This window comes from Dipodomys ordii, unplaced genomic scaffold, assembly GCF_000151885.1.
Source record: "Dipodomys ordii isolate 6190 unplaced genomic scaffold, Dord_2.0 Scaffold2, whole genome shotgun sequence".
Lineage (NCBI taxonomy): Eukaryota > Metazoa > Chordata > Mammalia > Rodentia > Heteromyidae > Dipodomys > Dipodomys ordii.
In genome coordinates, this window is record NW_012267218.1 from 8770099 (window position 1) to 8790193 (window position 20095).

Below are 20095 nucleotides of genomic sequence, written 5' to 3' on the forward strand. Positions count from 1 at the left end.
TGTGGCTCAAGTGGTAGAGTGCTAGCCTTGAGCTGAAGAGCTGAGGGACAGCGCCCAGGCCCAGAGTTCAGGCCCCACGACCGGACCCAAAAAAAAAAAAAGAATAAGCTGGTTTTTTTTTTCTCCTCTACCAAAGCATCATCTTCCAAACATCCACATTTCAATTCAGTCCAAAAATTACAGATCCTTTATTGGAAAAAGGTTTCCATGGTGACATGCAAGTGTTTTTTTTTCAATTCTTAGTAATTCTTTTAATATACTTTTATAAACAAAATATATTGTATACAAGTGGAATAAGGAGAAGTTATATTTATGGAAAAACTTAAAGAAGAAAGCTATGTCAACAGAAATTTTATAACGATTTGATACTTGCTCTGCAAACTTTTTAAGAAGTTATTTTAAGTGTTTCATTTATAAACAAAGATGGCATGAAGCACCCATAGCTATACATGCAAGATCAATCTGAAAGAGCTGCAATACCTCATCAGGTCTACCGCAAAGCTCACAATTTCATTATCCAGGTGATGCAGACAATGATATTACCATTAATTACATTGTCATTGGTTATACAATAATTTAACACCTGAAAAAATGTTCATGTTTTACTATTGATCTTAGAAACACCACATTAAAGAAACAGAGCCTTTCTGATCATTTTGTTTTGTTTTGGTTTTGCTTTTATTCAGACAGAGTCTCTCATTTTTGCCCCTGCTGTCCTGGACTGTGATTCTCCTATCTCTCTCTCCTACATTGATAGGATAACTGGCAAAACCCCACCATACTCAGCTTGTTAGTTGAAATGGGTTCTCACTAACTTTTTGCTCAGAATAGCCTTGAACCAATCCTCCAGATTTCCACATCCCAAGTAGCTAGGATTATAGGTATGAACCACCATGCCCAACTGCATTTCTGTCTTAAAGATTCTATCAAGTATCTTCCAAAGTTCAGTATCTTTCATACTAATATCTCAGTCTTGAAATAAAAATATTCTGAAGTTAAATTTTCCTGTCTTGCTTTAGTCAGAATTTCTAGACACTGAACTACCCCCAAAAATAGTAACACCATGGTTACAATAACCAGATTCACATTCTCCCATAAACTCATTTTCACATAATCAATCTGGAACAACATCCCTGAATCTTTGGATCCATGTCTATATATTTTGTAAAATAAGCACAAAAAAGAAGCACCTGACTAGCATAATAGAATATGGCTGTAAAAGCTGGTACTATAATTTATTCTGAGACTTAAAAGTAACAAAGAGAGGCTACTATTGATTTACCAGAATGATGATGAGACATAAAGTCAAAACCAAGGTAAAAAGAAACCTAGAAGAACAAAATAAACATATTAATCAGATCAACAACTGGGTTAGTTCAAGATTTGTGCCTGTTACAGAAAGTAAGATTCATGTTATTTTACCTAGAATTATTAAGCCATAAATAAGCTTAGAGACTGCCTTTTTTCCAAACCTTCCTTTATGATAGAAAAAAAAAATAAGACTCAGAGATATGGACTGAATTGTTCACACTTTTAAAGGAACATCAAGTAATTCCACAAATAAACACCAAAATTTACACAAATTTGTAAAAGCAACTCACTATTTTGTTCTCCTCAGTTGCCAAATTCAAATGCCTCATAAGTAAGGATTTACCTTGACTAAAGGTATGTTTGGCAATAGAAGGGGCAACAGTGACTAAGATGAATTGTACCCAAAAATTGGTATGTAGAATTAAAACCCTCGTGTATAGTAATAAAAATTGTGTGTTTTGCCGGGCGCTGGTGGCTCAATCCTGTAATCCTAGCTACTCAGGAGCCTGGGATCTGAGGATCGTGGTTCAAAGCCAGCCCGGGCAGGAGAGGCCGTGAGACTCCTATCTCCAATAAACCACCAGAAAACCGGAAGTGGCGCTGTAGCTCAAGTGCTAGAGCCCTTGCCTTGAGCTGAAGAGCTGAGGGACAGTGCCCAGGCCCAGAGTTCAAGCCCCACAACCGACAAAAAAAAAAAAAGGTGTGTTTTGGGGTTTATATTTCTAATTAGGTAGAAATTAATGACCAACTGTGAAGAAATGAATTCTCAGATATTTCAATGCCTAGCCAATCTTAAGTATAACTTCAGCCAGGCATCAGTGGCTCATGCCTATCTCAGGAGGCTGAGGTCTGAGGATCGCAGTTCAAAGCCAGCACAGGTAGGAAAGGCTGTGAAACTCTTGTCTCCAATAAACCACCAGAAAACAAAGTGATGCTGTGGCTCAAGTGGTAGAGCACTAGCCTTGAGCTAAGAGCTGAGGGATAGCACTCAGGCCCAAAGGTCAAGCCCCATGACCAACAAAAACTTCAGGAGCTTATTATATTCAATAGCCTTCCCAAAATTTTACCTTATTTCTAAGAAGTAGGAATACAGTGAATAATTTATTACTAAGAAGTTTATCTCCTCACCTGCTAGTCTTTAAAAAAAAAACAAATGTGTCCATGCTTGTTCCCAACAGTTAATATTACTTAATCTAATATTACTTATCTAAAAACAAGATTACACAATTCTAAAAATATGCCCATAAGCAAGTACATATCTATAAGGTTACCCAGACAAATGGAAAAAAAAAACACATATTCTGTAACTTGAATGGAATGATCAGTCTGTTTATTTTTCTGGATTGCTACGTAATTAGATCAGATTTGCTGAAAAGACATAAAATCACAATTTCATTCCTAAAACCAAACTTGTTAGTAAAATATGCCAGTGTAGCTCAGAAAGAATATATGTTTACTAGTTGGCGATAAAGAACAACTTCAATAAGATTAAAAGTACATAAAATTAAAATAATGACCAATGATGGGTAAGATTTGGATGTGACTAATGAAGATGTGTTTATAGAACAAGAATTAAGGGAAGGAGAGGAGTAAACTTAACAGTTATTGTATACCAGGCACTGGATCAACACTTTACCATTGTTCCAGATTAATGGTTTTAATCATCCTGACCACTTCACTCCTTTATAGGTAACAAATCGAACAATTAAGGAACTTTCCTAAGGTCACACAACAAGCAGGTGGAAGGGCTATGATTTGAATCTAGATAGGTTTGACTCCTAAATCCACAATGTTTTCCAGATTACCCACTAAAACAAATTAATTCAAAATCCAATTTTTTTGGCAGTACCAGTCAAGACCTCATGCTTGCTCAGGCTGCCTGCTCAGCTAGCACTATACCATTTGAAACATATCTCCAGCCTACTCTTTGTTGGTTATTTTGGAGATGAAATCTTATAGACTTTGCTAACCATCCTGGTTTCAAACCATGATCTTCCAGATCTCAGCCTTTTAAGCAGATCAGATTAGAGGCACGAGCCACCCATACCTGGCCAGTTCTAACTATACCTTGCACATGAACTGCAGGCTTTAGCTTTCTTCAGTGACTTCCTAAATTTTGACTCATGGTTCATCACACACCCCAATGAGGGAAGTTAATATGATCATCTGTCTGTGGGTGAGGTTTCAACAATGTGAGTTGAACTCCCAAATGACATGGCAAATAGGGGCAGGGTGGGGACTAGAATCATTACATCCTGACTCTATCTGTTGTTCTTTCCATCTTACTGTACTGCTTTCAGGTGCAAACGAGAATTTCTACATTAGAGAAAACATTCTTTATACTTCTTTCTAATGTGGCATAAGATACTATAGTTTATGAGTATGAAGTATAGATTATTCTCTTTCTTCCTATTCTATACAATCAAACCAAGTATAATTGTCTTTCATTTCTTTGATCTACATCATAATATCAATGCTGAAAGGACTAAATTTAAACCATACCATATGTCATAGCAAATGAGCATTCTTATCTTAAAAAAACAAGAGCCTATAATAAAAAATTCCATTTGTATAATAAATTAAAATAATATGGTATTAGATAAGATTGAACTTACATATAGCCATTGGTAGAAAAGATGTGCTAAGGTATTCAATAATATCCTTGTGCAGAAATGGAGGAAAGGTAGCTAACGTTGAAATCATCGTGTAGGGCAAAGTACTCAGAATATCATCATTGAGAAAGGGTAGCAAACATGTGGTTGTATAAAATATTGACTGCCCAAGATCTACAAAACAAAATCAGATAATCAGTCACTGAATATTTTGCCATTAACAAAAATATACTAATTGTATATTTTAATTCCTAGGGAACTGGCTTAAATTATCATAATAATGATTGTTCCTTTCCTGCTAAGTGTTCTAAAATATACTGCTAAGTATAGTCTGTCTTTAGGAGTTGGTCAGTAAGTGACTGATGATTGAATATATATATATATATATATATTAATACTTTTAATTCATGAGCTTTTCCTCAATCCTGAATCAATCAGAAATAATATTTGGTATTCATATTGCCCTTTAATCCCAAAATTCAAAATGCTTTCCATGCAAAATTGAATCCTAAGTCCTGTCCATTCTTATATCCACTAGATTATGTGCCCCCTAGAGTTTTCAGAAAAGCCAAGGGCAGAATTAGAAATAAGAGCAGCTTATTTCTGCTCTAGCAACCAAACTCAGTGGTCCTATATATGATTCTACTTGATGATCTACCCACATCTTACAATGAGTAATAGGACTAATACTTACCTCTCTTCATTAAAAGAGTTGTTAGGAGTTTAAATGAAATAAATACAAAGAGCTTGTTTAACATATAATGTGTGTTCCACCAATATTAGCTATTATTATTACCATCATTATTACCTGCATGAGAAGTAAAAATAGAGGACTTCCAAAAACATAACCATTTAGCTTTATAATACATATAGATCAAACACCATTAATGTACCTTTTGATATTTCTGAATCTCCCAAAATGTAAGCCACCAGTCAAGATTTAACAATGAAGAGTTATTATTTTTTAATTCCTTATAATAGTAAAATATTGGACTCCATGCTTTACAGCAGATTTGTCTTCTTAGAGGAGTTGTGTTGATTTCTAACATTACTTCTGATTGTCATTAGAATCAATATATTAATGCAACAGGCATGTCAACTGACAATGTGGCCACAAAGCACACTGCAGAACCAGGGCCATTCAACCCTTAGATCAAATCAATGAAATGGAAAATTGACATGTGTTTTACTAAGAATTACATGAAGCTGTGCATAGAAAACACTTCAGCTACTTTTTCTGAGCCTTTAAACCTAATTATAGAACATTAGCACTGAAAGGGGTCTGGGAGTATTATTTTTTAATATAAGGAATCTTAGACCTGCAGAGAAGTGATTATCCCAAATCACCTGAGCATGCATTGAACTGTGACAAAAATGCTGCCTAACATGCTTTGCTGTAGGTCACTCAGACTCAAGAGTAAGGACACAGCCCCTAACCGTAACATAGTGGTTCTCAATCTCAGTATGTAAAAGAAGCATCCATAGAAAGCATCTTACAAACACACCACACTGATTTTTATTTAAGAAATCCATGTTCCAAACTCCCTAGGTGATTCTGAGGTTCTTCAGACTACTCTTAGAGAAAGAAAGCTGCTTGGTTTCTCTAAAACATTCAAAAGAACAAACTGGTATGTTTTTCCCCTGTTTCTAAGTTCTGCTATGCAGAATAAAAACACAACAGACAATAAGGAAGAGTAAAGTCACAAAAATCTATATAAAAAGTACAAGAGCAAAAACAGGAATTATATTTTCTAGAACTTACTGCAGTGTCCACAGAAACTGCAATTAGATGGGTTGTAATTTACCAAATTGAATATTTTTATCTTAACCTAGTATACCATCCTAGGGGCAGAAAAGTCCACAGCAAATCCAGGACTGGCATCACAAAGGAAAGGTACTAACAAGCTCATGGCCATAGTGAGCTCTGACTGTCTTGTATTCAAATTTGTCACTTTCTGAGCTAGGAGATCATTGTAAAACAGCCTAGGCTTAAAACAGCTATAACAGTACAGGATAAGTAATTTTACAGATTTCTATATGTTTATACTACAAAATTGTAAATACCAGAAAAGAAAATCAGTTGTCATTATTTCATCATTTTTATGAAAGTAAATTTTTAATTAGGAACATATTACATTAAATAAATTAAGTATTCTCATAGGAGAGTTGGTTATATGAAAAGACAAAATAAGCCCACCACCCATACTTTTCCAAAATTCAGCTTTTCTGTACAATGAAACTTTGATTATCATACTTCCAGAAACCAAAGTATCAATGTTTTAAAGTGAAGACAATATTTTAAAGTGCATTTCACATAAAAATCTTCATTAACTGTATGCTTTTCCATTTGATTCTCCCAAATATATATTCGATAGTTAAGCAGAAAAGTATTACTGTATTTTTTATGAATTAGAACTTATTGAACAAGCAAAATAATGAAATTTACTAAATATATAGCAGAAAGGGGGAAGAGATAAAAAAAGAAGCATGCTCTCTAGCTTCTGTTCTAAAATACTGTTAAAGTTGTATACCATAACATTTTGGTATAGTAGAATGTTGTAGTGATTATTGGCTGTTAGATCAATTTGGAAGAGTTCCCAGACATTTTTTTTATCCAACCTCCTTATTTTGAAGACATGAAAAATGAATCCCACAGAGATTCTTTGGTTTGTTCCCAAAATACAAAGACCTGGTCATTGTCTTAGAGCCTAGTCTTCAAGCTCCACCTCTTACATATTCTAGAGACAAGTTCAAAAATTGTAGCTTTCTCAATTGTGATTTAAACAGGAGTCCTTACTATAAACCTAATCTAGGGAGAAGAGAGCTTCTTGTTTATCCTTCCTCCTGCCTCCAGCTCACTGGAACAACCTCCCTCAGAGTATAAGAATGTGTAATAATAGGCAGGGAAGCACCATAATTAAGTTTCAGAGTAAGAAAGGCTAAAACTAAATAAACTCTTTCAAAAGATGTATAACAATAACAACGGTCTCCAACCCAATTCCACAGCGTGGTATACATTCATAAAGAAACATGTAAGTTTTTCCCCAATCTCAAATACTCACCATGTTGGCCATGCTGTAGTAAAGGAACTAGATCCAGGAGAGTCACCAAAGTCACGTAGAGGCCTTGGTAGTCCAAAGAAGGGTAGTCTGACAACTGAGCATCACGACTTTGCTGGCCACGTTCTGAAGGAGCATCTCGCAGGACGCTGTAAAGGAGGGAGCGAGTAACAGTAGGGTTGATGGAACTGACCTGCGGTCTTAGAGATGGGGTGAGTGGGAATGGCACAGGAAAAAGACACATGGTCATGGGCACTGTCAAATTGGAGGCATCTTGGTTTTCCTTCTTCCCTGTGCGGGACAAAATGCTGTTGGGGGGACAAAGAAAAAAAAGAGACAACAAAGACACAAAGAACAGCACATTACATTGAAATGACACTCTAAAACAAATAATAAAACACCAGATACAACCCACATAAGATGCAATCGCCGCCAGCAGAGTCTACAAATCTAATGCTAGTCACGTAGCTTTGTGCTCAGAGATACCAAATAAAGCAGGTTCACTTTGTGGAAGTTTCATTGCATCTCATGTGTTATCTGGTTCATAAGGAGCAAAAATATAAAAATGCATGTTTCAGTGCCAAACCCATGTTTTACAGTTTGTCAATTTGGCCAAGGAGATGTTTCCTGGAAGGAAAACAATAGCTTTGTCTAACCAGTGAGGCTCTTATTCCTAATTAGAAGAAGCTTTCACAGAACATTTTTTAGCAAGACTCTTGATCTCGTAAATAGAAACTTGTAAAATATAGGTATGGCACTTGCAGAAACATGTTTTAGCAAAGAATAAACATGTGAGTTTATTAAGAAAGTCTTAAAAATCACATGTTTATTGCATCAAAATAATGTCTATATGTATATTATGATACTGTTTCATGACATTCTGTCAGTATCATTTGAGATAATGAAGTTTAAACAGGCATATGAATTTAGAAATAATACATATTTCTAAAATGTTAGCTAAACTACATTGGAAAAGCTATAAAATAAGATATAGTAGATGGTCAATAGCATATGCTTGTGAGCTAATGATAATGGGTATTTATGTGTGCAGTTTTTAATTTGGCATGTAGGGGAGGAAACATTTTATTTTATGAATACAAACAGTGGCTTATTATATAATTACCTTGAAAATTCTAAAGACTAAGAGAGCAGTATCTGCCATAGAGCTGCACATGATACAATAAAATCTCATATATTACTGTTGCTACTTACATTATTCAACATAACTCACTAAGAACTAAAGGAAAGATAATTTAGAAAGTTAAATAAAATTTTAATGGGAAAAATAACTTCTAAAAATGAATTGTTTTTCTTTTAGTCTTAATTTTAAAATAAAAACTTTTAGTAAAAACAATAAGGTAGAAAAGTTATTAATTTTAAAATAAAAAATAATGCTTATGCAAATGTTTAAGTTTTAGAAATTAGATTATATTATTTATCATTAAAGATAATTGCTATACATTATAATATCTACAGCACTTATGAAGTGCTTATCAAATTACACTTATATATTAGCCAAAATATATAACAGATTATAAATGTTTCATTACATGAAAATAACTTTGTTTTACATTTATTCCATGTACATTAAACATTACTAAATTCTTAGTTAATGAGCTTACACCTACAGTTTTACAGTGATGTGAAGAACTGGTTAGTGTTAAGCATGCTTGTTACACCAAATTTTCATTAATTTTAATTTATTCTTAGTGCAAAAATATGTTACAATGTAAGAAAATGACTACATGCTTTTTTATGTGCCTAATTTACCTCAATCTCCTTTGTCTTCTGTTACCCAATGTCCAGGGGAAAACAATTGATAATAAAAATAATTTCAGAATAGTTATGTAATATTTCTTAGCAACAAGTATCTTAAGATTTGGTATAACTTCTGTTTTCACTTTTAAAGGGATTTAATTTACCTTGTGTGTGTGTGTGTGTGTGTAGGTATGTGAGTGCACATGCATGTGCAATATGTGGGTAATGTATTTGACTTTTCCCACTTATACTTTCCAATGGGATATCCACATTCCAGTTACCCCTGCCTGCCTACACCTGTTATAAATGCCATCAGATTTCCGTCAAACTATACTTTTATTATATAACTTAGTTACTCCAAAGAGTACCACCTTTAAATGTTATATTCTTGATAAACCCCATTACCAACAATAAGATGTTGTCCTATTGAAAATGCCCTTAGAATCATAATGGATATGTCAGTATGTTAATTGTCAAACTTCAGTCCTAAATTGGTCAACTCAGATGTGGATCTTATAGAAGTGGTATAAGAACAATGCTTTCCCTTAGAGAATCAAAATAGCTGAGTATTATTAATTAATACTATTTAAACTACTTTAAGCTCAGTGCACTCAACAAACTTCTCCTTGGTGGGGAAATATAACACACTGGTTTTTCCTAATATAGCTCACTATTTTTCCAATGTTGAATACATGTTAACAAGCACTAACAAAATTAACTTTGGAAGCTCTGCTTTGATATTTCCCTTCCTGTGTATGTGGGATTCCCAAATGATAGCAACAATAGCTTCCCACATGCAGGGAGGGAAGAATGTCAGCATTGAAACAGTAGAACTCTCTCGCTGCCTTTAGATTTAATAAATAGGTGAGGTTGAGAAAAATGAAGGAAAATGAGTAATCCATGAAACCAGTTATATTTGCCATTCATGTCTCAATGCAAGGAAATGTTTTCATTTGTGAAAAAAACTTAAGAAGGGCTCATGAATAAATGTATAATGCATTGTGATTTTATGATGTTTTGTGAAGTTTATTCAGAGAAAAAAAAAACTTATTTCCCCAACCAAACTCTCTTTACTTGGGAATCATCAAATGATATTCCCATCTGAAATTCTTTCCCAGAAGTCTAGAGGCTAGACCAAAAAGAATATTAAGAATGCCCTGCTTAGAAGAGTCTGAACCAGCAGCCAACTTTTCATCTTTCCTTTTCACCTCCTGAGGTCCTCTTTCATAGCATTGGTTTTCATTATCAAGAGAAGGCAAGAGAAGGCCTCTGTGGGTGTGGGGAAAGATAGCTAACTGTCCTGAGGTATTGGTAGCACAGAAAATGAATATGCCAATGACTTCCCTATACAATTATGAATTTTGATATTTGAATTGTATCTATACACTAAACAAAATGTATTGCAATATGTTTTGCTTTAAAGCTACTCTATGGACAAACCAATTAACTTAACATTCTCCAGGTCCTTCCATCCTGATTGGGTATAATCCTCTGTGTGTGTGTGTATGTGTGTGTGTGTTTGTGTGTGTGTGCACACGTGTGTGTGCGCGCACGTGTGTGTGTGTGTGTGTGTGTGTGTTCTCCTAAGCAATTAAACATTAGCATTTAATTAAGATTATTGTTACGGGACTAAAATCTCCTTTAAAAAACATATTAAGCTTTTTTTAAAGCGTTAGGACAGGAGGGCTGGGAAGGTGGCTCAGTGGTAGAGTGCTTGCCTTGCATGCCGGAGGCCCTGGGTTCCATTCCTCAGCACCACATAAGCAAAAAGAAAAAAGCCAGAAGTGGTGCTGTGGCTCAAGAGGTAGAGCGCTAGCCTTGAGCTGAAGAGCTGAGGGACAGCGCCCAAGCCCAGAGTTCAGGCCCCACGACCGGACCCCCCCCAAAAAAAAAGAGTTAGGACAGGAAACTTTTCCCCAAATGTAATGCATTTTGTTTTGTTTTGTTTTTTAATTTTCAGCTTTTGCACTTGCACCACAAGAAAGATTCAGGAGAAGGAATTACAAAAGAATGCCTGGGACAGGAAGAAGACTAAGAACTCTGAAAGATTCTACAGGGTGAGAAGCAAAATCCTTAAAGACTTTAGAAGCTTAAAATACGATCACAGAATGCTTTTAATGTAAAATAAACAGACGCCTCTGTGGCAGGGAGGGGATTAAACTTGATGATCATCTTTGCAGTTACTTCTAATACTAACAGCAAACAAAAAATTCTATTCATCCATCGGAGAGAATGATACTGTACCATTCGTAAGGAAATGGAAAGACTTGGAAAAATTCTATTATGTGAAATAAGCCAGACTCCGAATTTAAAAAAAAAATTGCCTGGTTTCTCTCATTTGTGGTAGCTAGAATGTGCCTATAAATCTGTAAGTAAACACATTGGGTACTATGCAAGCAGTTACAAAAGAATTAACTGAAGTATGATAGACTCTATGGAGAGCTCAAACAGTATAATTCTTTGGAAAGACTAAGTCAAAGCTCAGTAAAATAAGAACCAGAAATGGGTACTTGCAATAAGGGCGGGGCCGGAAGAGACGGTAAACAAGGGGAAAAGGGAGAAGAATGCAGTCAAGAATTTATTGTATATTCCGTAAAAATAAGAAAAATAAGGGAAGGGATGGGTCAAAGTGAGGTGGTGACGATGTTGAAAGGATGACACAGTTCAGCGTGCATTGTAAACATACACAGCTTTGTTAAATGGAAAAACAATTCAATGTGTAGCCTAAAAAATTAAGAAAAGTGAGGGAAAGGGTGGGCTGGCAGGAGTGGGTGGGAACGTTGAAAGCACGATGTTGATCAGACACAATGTATTCATAAACTGTTTTGTTGAATGGCAACTCCTTGGTACAACTACTTAAAAGAAAATAAAAATACTTTTTAAAACAAACCCTAACCACTGATGTTGTATATAAAGTAAGTGTTTACTGTCAAACTTAAAACTCTATTAAGTTAAAAAATGAGTACAAGGACTGGGAAGGTGGCTCAGTGGTAGAGCGCTTGCCTTGCATGCCTGAGGCCCTGGGTTCTATTCCTCAGCACCACATAAGCAAAAAGAAAAAAGCCGGAAGTGGCGCTGTGGTTCAAGTGGTAGAGCGCTAGCCTTAAGCTGAAGAGCTGAGGGACAGCACCAGGGCCAGAGTTCAGGCCCCACAACCGGACCCCATCTCCCCCAAAAAATGAGTACAAGTTAGTACTCAGATGTAATTTGACCTAGAACCCTAGGTCACTGTTAGATTCACATAGAGTCACGAAGTTTTCTGCACTGGATGAAATCTGGACAAAACTCAATTCAATAAATAGTCACTAATCTCCTTTTACCATTCTCAGAGCAAGGGCTAGTACACTAAATATTACACCGGACTTCCTTCTATACCTAGAGTTAGGGAACCTCTACAGGCTCTAATATACATCTAATTATGAACTAAGTAGACATATGCAACTCTTTAACTGTTTTTTTTCCTCTTTTTTGGGGGGGAGATGGCAGGAGAGGGTGGAGAGGCTTGAACTAAGGGTCCTGGGCACTGTCCCTGAGCTTTTTTGCTTAAGGCTAGCACTCTACTACTTGAGCCATGGCACCACTTCCAGCTTTTTCTGAGTACTTTATTAGAGATAAGAGTCTCACTGCCTTTTCTACCTAGACAGGTTTCAAACAATAATCCTCAGATCTCAGCCTCCTGAGTAGCAGGATTACCAAGATTACAGGCGTGAGCCACCAGCTGGCACTTTAACAGATTTTATAATCAACTATGATAACATATAGTCTTTCCTCTCCTGTGGATTAAATTAATTGACGCTAACTAAACATCTAGGCTAATCTCAGCTTTTCAAAATAGGTACAAAATTCTATTGAAATTAGTGAGAGCTGCATATATTCATGAATACTAGATAACTGTTGCTGTGAAAATATAATTCTGACCCAGATAAAGTTGATGGAATTTTTAGAAAATATAAAGTGTTGTTTTGTTGTTGTTTTTCTCCTTTGAGGACTTTGCTATGTTTCTCAAGTTGGCCTTCAACTTGTGAAGCTTAGCTTCCCAAGTGCTGGGATTTTAGGCATGAACCACCATGCCCAGATTTTTCTTTTGTTTTCTTTTTTTGGCAGTCCTGGGGCTTGAATTCAGGGCCTGGGCACTGTCCCTGAGCTTCTTTTGCTCAAGGCTAGCACTCTATCACTTGAGCCACAGTGCCATTTTCTGCGTTTTGTTTATATGGTACTAAGAATCTTGGAGCTAGAATTTGAGCTCAAATTTGAGCTCAAGATTCTTAGATAATTCTGAGCAACTTATTTAGCCATTCTGTGACAATTTCATTATCTGTACAAGGAATATAATAATCTACTTATAAAATTATGAGGTAAATGACATGTCACATTTAAAGTACTCAGAGCAGTGTCTGATATATGTAAGTACAATTGCTGTATATATTGTTGTGGTAATCATAATTCATGTTTCTGATCAAATAGTTCAACTGCACAAAATCTTCTCCAACAAATTGCCTGTACAAGCTACCTTAACCCTAGCTTCACCATTAAACTGCTAAAATGATCAAATACTAATGCAATTGGCTCAAAAAAAAAGAAAGAAAGAAACATGACTTTAGTACCCTAAATTTCTTTACTTTCTGGTCAATTCTACATCCTAAGTAGCAAGCTCTGAGGTGCCAACAAGGTGTCACTGCTTTTCAAATGGAATTCGTAGAACTTCCTACCAAAAATGTGCCTCTCATTTTAAGGACTTTTACAACTTGTGATCAATAAAAAAGGCTTCTCATTGAGATCCCTGACCTCAAAGACAAAAGGAAAATTCAAGAAAATAGAATCAGATGGGTTTGTTAATAAATTTATCTTATTATTACTATGAACACTGAGTTAATTAATCTACCACCATTCAATAAGTAAATGACCTATACCATAATCTTACACTTAACTGTGCTATGCTAATACATGGGTTTAATTGACAGAATCCTTTCAAGTAGTGATACTCAATGAAAAGACAGCCCAAAGAAGAACAGAGAGATGGGAACTGCAAAACAGTAGCTGCTTGATTTCCACAGGATGTTCCACCCAAAAGCCCATGGCAAAGTGGTATCCTGCTATAAATAGCTCCAGTGTCATGACAATCATTCCAAATTTGTGTTCTTCAATAAATAACTTACAAACCCTATACTGCAAAATACCTAAAAGAAATCATAGCAAGTCAGCCTATGTGCTTCTTTAAAGCAGATCTGAAATGAGAAGATCATGGTGATGGAAAAGACCAAGCCTGGGAATTTAATGAGAAGTGAAATGCTCTTTGAACTTTTCTGGTATCATTTCTCAAAACAACTGAGCCCTCGCTGGAAAGGCGCATCTCTTTGCGTGTGGGTATGAGTGAAAAGCGTGATACAGAATGGTCCCTCAGGTCTCTACCTTGTAGTAAAAATAGTCAGTATATAATAAGAGCTCATTTGGGTTTTTGTTCCTTCTCCTCCACAAAATTTCAGTATCAATCAGAAAGCATGTTTAATACTTGAAGTGGTACACAGACCAAAAAAAAAAAACAATTTTTACTACCATATACTGCGCTTAAAGCAACAGAAAATACTAGTGATGAACCACCTAAAATATGATTCTGATTTTTAGACTAAAAAGTGTTTCCTGGTTTTTCATTTTAAATATGTAAGCTCTCCTTTTAATTCCATGCTGTGTTAGTGCCAAATATAGACCTTTTATATATCTCTTGAAAAGACATTCAGACTGTGGAAAGCAGGCAACAGGCATGCCACCATCTTCCAGTTAGCCCTAGATTCTGATCTGCTATATACACCCAGAGGACTGGAGTCCAGACTCTTCTGACAAGAGCACTAGAAAACGTAATGCCTTTCAAAACTTTCAAGTCAATAAAAATTTAGGTCCCAATAAATTCAATAGTACTATCTAATAGTTGTCTCAAAGTAGAGGATATTTTCAGGCTTACCTTAACAAAGTTTGAGAAAAGTACTTCAGGGTGTTTGCAATATCTGTTCCTGATGGTACAGGATAAATGTTGTGAAGAACCCGGTTATGATATTCCTGCAAGTACCGTATCTTGGAAGCAACTAGATAAAAGCAAAAAAACAAAAACAAAACAAAACAAAAAAAGAAGAAAAAGAATCATCTTGTAATATGTATTAGGCATACAGATGTTTTTAATAATTATAGGAATTTAATCAGTGTTTCAAGGAACATATGTCATTTTTATTGAAATTTCATAATAGAAACAATTATAAAACACCTTTAATTTCTTCTAATTGTATTCAGTACTCAAAATTATTTTAGTCATCTAAATTAATACCCTATTTATGAATTGTACGTTATTTTTAATCAGTAAGAAAAGCAATATTCCAATCATTTTCTAATTACTCCCAAATGAGCTAATTCTGAGCAAAGTAATAATAGATATGTCTCTGTCACTAGACAGTTATATTTAATATTGCTTAACTGAAATTGAGAAAACTCAAAGGTCTAAAACTGCTTTTAAAAGGGGGCGGAGTCCGTTGCAAATGCCATCAACTGAAATCAGATTTTTTTTAACTTAATAAGGGATCATGAAAGTATGTTTAGTTTGATTATGTCAAGTTAATGCTTGAACTGTGCATATATGTTAAAGGTAAGTTAACTTGGTGAGTATTAAGAAAGAATACAACCATGGTGCAGTAATTAAACATTTTAAATGTCACATTTTTCTTCCAAAGAATTTCATAAATTAGAACTCTTCCTAATTGCTTGCTGAGCTTGGCTGCTCAGGAGTACTAAACAGGTTTATTTACCCTCCTAGACCTACCTGGAATCACCAGCATTGTCCACATTCCTGACCTGACCTTTGACCTGGCTGTAGTGAATGGCCCAGTTCTAGTCATTCCTCTTTGCAAATCCCAAGGAGCCATGATGATCAACGTCTCTCTGGTCTCCTCTTCCACAGAGTTCTCAATAATGTCCATTTGTTCTTTCACTCTTTAAGGCTATCAAGGGAGCCTCTTAGGTGGTATGGCTCACTGTCAGTGGTTAGCAGAAGACATATCAAGTCCTGGAGATGCAAGGCTTTGCTGTTCCCAATTGCCCATGGAAATAAGCTCCTGGATGCATTCTAACTGAAATGCTAGCTTAAGCAACTTAAAAAAAGTCAAAATTCTTTTGACAGGCATGGGACTTAGAATCACAGAATAATAAAGTAGCAGAACTGGGAGAACCTTAGAGACCATTTCTCACACCCACTTCACTTTAAAGATGTGAAAATGATGCACACAGTTGAGCAATGGCAGAGCTGACCACTCTGATTTCCTGACTCCCAATCCAATGCTCTTTACACTATGACATACTCTATAACACAATTTAAATTAAGTCAATATGACATAGTTATGTGCATATGTCATTACATAACAATTTCTAATAGTAATAATTAATTCTAAAACCTATCTACACCATTTTTCAGATTTGCTTTTTCTCCTTTCTACTTTCTGAGCTATTTCCATAATCTGTTTAATATTTTCCCAGAAAATAAATCTACAATGCAGATAATGTCTTGAATTTATATAGTATATTAGCTCCCAAAGTAAGTATCAAGATCATATCTATTCACTCAACTCTGTTTAGTCCTAAACAACTTTCTGCTTAAGAAAGTTTAAGTAGGTGATATTTGAAAACATATCAATTCTATAATCTACAAAAATCTACTTTCTTCTTAATGTTTTTGATCTGTCATTCATCATAGTTGTCACAGTACAATGAACCTCCAGATTAATACATAGTTCCAGGTTCCAAATATCTGATATTTATGCTAGGTCAGCATATGACCTGTTCACCCACCATGACAATAATGCTTTGTTACTGTGACATTTCCCAAGCTTTAATATTCAGCATGTTTCTGTAGTGTATTTCAAGAATACCATTAATCATTCCAACATCTAAAAACCAAAGTTGATGACAGTGCAAGGTATAGACAAAAAGCTCAAATGAAGAGAAAGTCTAAAATTCTCCAACTCAATGTCTTGTTCATAGTTCAAGAGCTCTAAGTCACTACATAATGATCATAAGCATTTAAAAATCTTTATAAAATGAATGGATTTTATAGGTCTTTTTCATTAAAATGCATTAATTCATTTCAAAAGATATCCAAAAGTGCATGAAAAAGCAGACTAATATTTTACAAATTTCATGGCATTGCCTTTGTTTACTCACCTTTCTATTTTCTATACCAAGTTGCAAATTTCTTAAAAGGTGAAGACTATATCTTCCACATGTCACTATTCCAAGCCTAACACGCTGTCTGGCACTTAGGGACCCAATATGTTCAAAAGATTAACTGAGCAATGAATTAATACTTAATAACAGCATTATCACTAGGTTATCTATAACATTTATACATATATCTGTACACATATATACCTATATCTGTAGACCTTTTAGTGTCAAACACCTAATAGGTACTTAATAAATTAGTAATGAATTAAGGTAGAAAGAGGGTGCATGAAAGAAAGGAGGGGGCAAAAGAAATAAAGGAGACAAAGAAGAAGGAAATGTTAAGTAAACAATTTATACAATAGGTTGGAAGTATATTCAATCTACTTTTTGTAATGGTGCAAATAACAAAATCGCAAAAATCAAAGATTTAGCTTTCACACTTTCATCTACTTGAAAACAACCAGAAAGGTCCCTGGCAAACAGTAACTTGTAGTTGTGCTAAGGATATGAATAAAATTCTTTTTCATTTCAACCTTGTACACAACAAATGGTCAAGATTAATAAGCCTATGTGAGCACCCAGCACCCCATTAAAGCACAGAATTCTTGTTCTTTACTTCACAGATATACCAGCCTATTACTGCAGAGACTCAAATAACTGGGCAGCACTGCTGTGTACAAATAATCTCCAGCCTCACCTGAAGCTACCTCTACATTTCTCTAGCTATCTTATATTCTTTTTCAAATACAGTTACATGCTCTTTGTAACTCCCTCTACATCCACTTCATTCTTTATACTTTTAAAAGCCATCTGTTGGGTTAGAGTTGTGGTGCAAGTGGTAGAGCAATTGACTAAATATGCTCAAGGTCCTGGATTTAATCCCCAGTATCACAAAAAAGGAAAGAACCATATGTTATGAACTAAATTCTGTGTCTCTGTCTCTGTCTCTCTCTGTCTCTGTCTCTCTCTCTGTGTCTCTCTCTGTCTCTGTCTTTCTGTCTCTCTCTCTCTCTCTCTCTCTCTCTCTCTCACACACACACACACACACAAAATTCATATGCTGAAACATTAACCCCAAAATGTAACTGCACTTGGAAATAAGGCCTTTAAAATGGTGACTATGATCAAATAAAGGTGTTAAGGTAGTGTGACCTAATCCAATCTGTCTGGTGTCCTTTTAAGAAAAGATTAGGACAAAGAGCTGAGTCAAGTGAGGACATGCAAAAATGTGGCCATCTGTGAGCCAAGGAGAGAAGCCTCAGGAGTGACCCAATCTGCCAACACCTTGGTCTTAGACTGCAAGTCTCCAGAACTGTGCGAGAAAAAAAAATGTCTGTCATTTAAGTAACTCTGCGATACTGTTATGATGGTCTGAGAAAACTCATACACCATTGCAGAGGAATATCTCTAAATAAGAGCTGAGAGTGCAAACTCTGAAACCAAATAGTTCTGAAATAAGACCTTGGCTCTATGTCTACTCCACCTATTTCCCCACTTGTAAAGTGGAGATAATTATATCAATGTCAGAAGGCTATTTTGAATATACATCAGTCTGTGCAAATCACTTAGCATTGTAACCAGCACATATTCAATATACAATTGGTATTTTTTAAAAATCTACTTACATCTCTTTTCCCCTGGTATCAAAGATGAAAAACCCATCATGAGAGCCTTCAATCTATCAGCTAGTCCTTTTACTTCATTAATACCTCCTTCTTTCCTAAATCATTCCCACCAACATTCAGACTAACTCTGGAATCTTCCTTGTCAAAGGAAAACAAAACCTTCCCCCAGGACTTTGTTCCCCACCAGTTACTGGCCTCTGACTTCTGAGACAAAGTTCCTGCGTTGAGTTAGGTGCACATTCTCTTCACTCCTTCACTTCTTGTTTGACTCTCCCTTACTCAGGTCTGGCTTCTTCCTCCACCACTGCACCGAGTCTACTTTGCCTAGAACCATCCCCTTTAGATTGCCAAATTCCATGGACACAGTCATCTGTCACTTTGCTAGATCTTTCAACTCACTACACATAGACAGTCCCTCTTCAGTCTCACTATTTTCTTCCCTTGGCTCCCCTATACCACTTTCTTCTGGGCTTCCTCTTCTTGAACATATTTCTACCTTACCCCACTATATCGCCCATTGCATTGGAATTCATCATTGTTCAACCCTAGGCTCCCTGTTCCTCTCTGGCAGTATCTTCCATAGGCATTCCAATTCATCCATATGGCCATCAATATTATTCCTGGGCCAGATATTATTCTTTTTTTTTTTTGTCCATCATAGGGCTTGCTCTGGGCCTGAGCACTGTCCCTCAGCTCTTCAGCTCAAGGCAAGAGCTCTACCACTTAAGCCACAGTGTCACTTCCAGCTTTTGCTGTGTCTGTGGAACTGAGGAATCAAACCCAGGGCTTCATGCATGCTAGGCAAGTACTCTACCACTAAGCCACATTCCCAGCCCCTGGGCCAAATATTCTTAAATGTTCATCTCTCAAGCCCCATTACCAGCAGAAAAATAAGTAAATAAATATTCATCTCCAATCCAGATGCATCTTTTTTTGAGTAACAGACTCATCTACCTAATATCTCTACTTGAGAATCATGAAGATAACTCAAAGTAAATAAATATATCCAACACTGAAAACTCTCCCTCATCAAAAGAAAAACTATCTACTTCATGTCATTTGTGCAAAGTATTCTGAAAATCATCCTTATATTTCCTCTTTAACTCTCATAATCTAATTCATCCCTAAATCCTATCAATGGTACCACCAAAGTACATCTCCAAGATTGGCCTCAGCTTTCATCTTCAGTGTCATTACTCTGTACTACTGTCTCCTAATGAATTCTAATAGTCTCTTCACTCATCTTCCAATTTGCTTTTACATCTCTTCAATTCCTTTTCCCTTTGGCATCCAGAAGGATTTTTTAACTTAAAAACTGCTTCATGTAATCTTCTGTTTAAAATACTACAGTGGCTCCCCATTTCCCTCAGAATAAACCACACAATCCTTCATGTAGCATGCAAGTTCCTAGCCTCTTTTCCAACTTGATGCTGAGCCTTAAGAGCCCACTGGCTCTTTCTCAATCCTTTTAATTTTTTTTTAAACATGCAAAGCTAATTTCTGTTTGATTTCTTTTTTTTTTTTTTTTTTT

At 35.7% G+C, this 20095-nt stretch overlaps 1 protein-coding gene across 3 annotated transcripts in view; it reads right to left on the minus strand.

Moving 5' to 3' along the window:
• Nucleotides 1-20095, minus strand: part of Unc79 (unc-79 homolog (C. elegans)) — a 236360-nt gene that overhangs the window by 179221 nt on the left and 37044 nt on the right. Inside the window, exons 2-4 of one of the 3 annotated variants that reach the window (XM_013014112.1) lie at nucleotides 14697-14817; nucleotides 6986-7290; nucleotides 3927-4097 (exon numbers count right to left, since the gene is read on the minus strand). In XM_013014112.1, the coding sequence (XP_012869566.1) occupies nucleotides 3927-4097; nucleotides 6986-7290; nucleotides 14697-14817 (597 nt within the window). Of the gene's footprint in view, nucleotides 1-3926; nucleotides 4098-6985; nucleotides 7291-14696; nucleotides 14818-20095 lie in introns of those variants that run through there. The other 2 variants (XM_013014121.1, XM_013014130.1) reach the window with 2 other exon arrangements.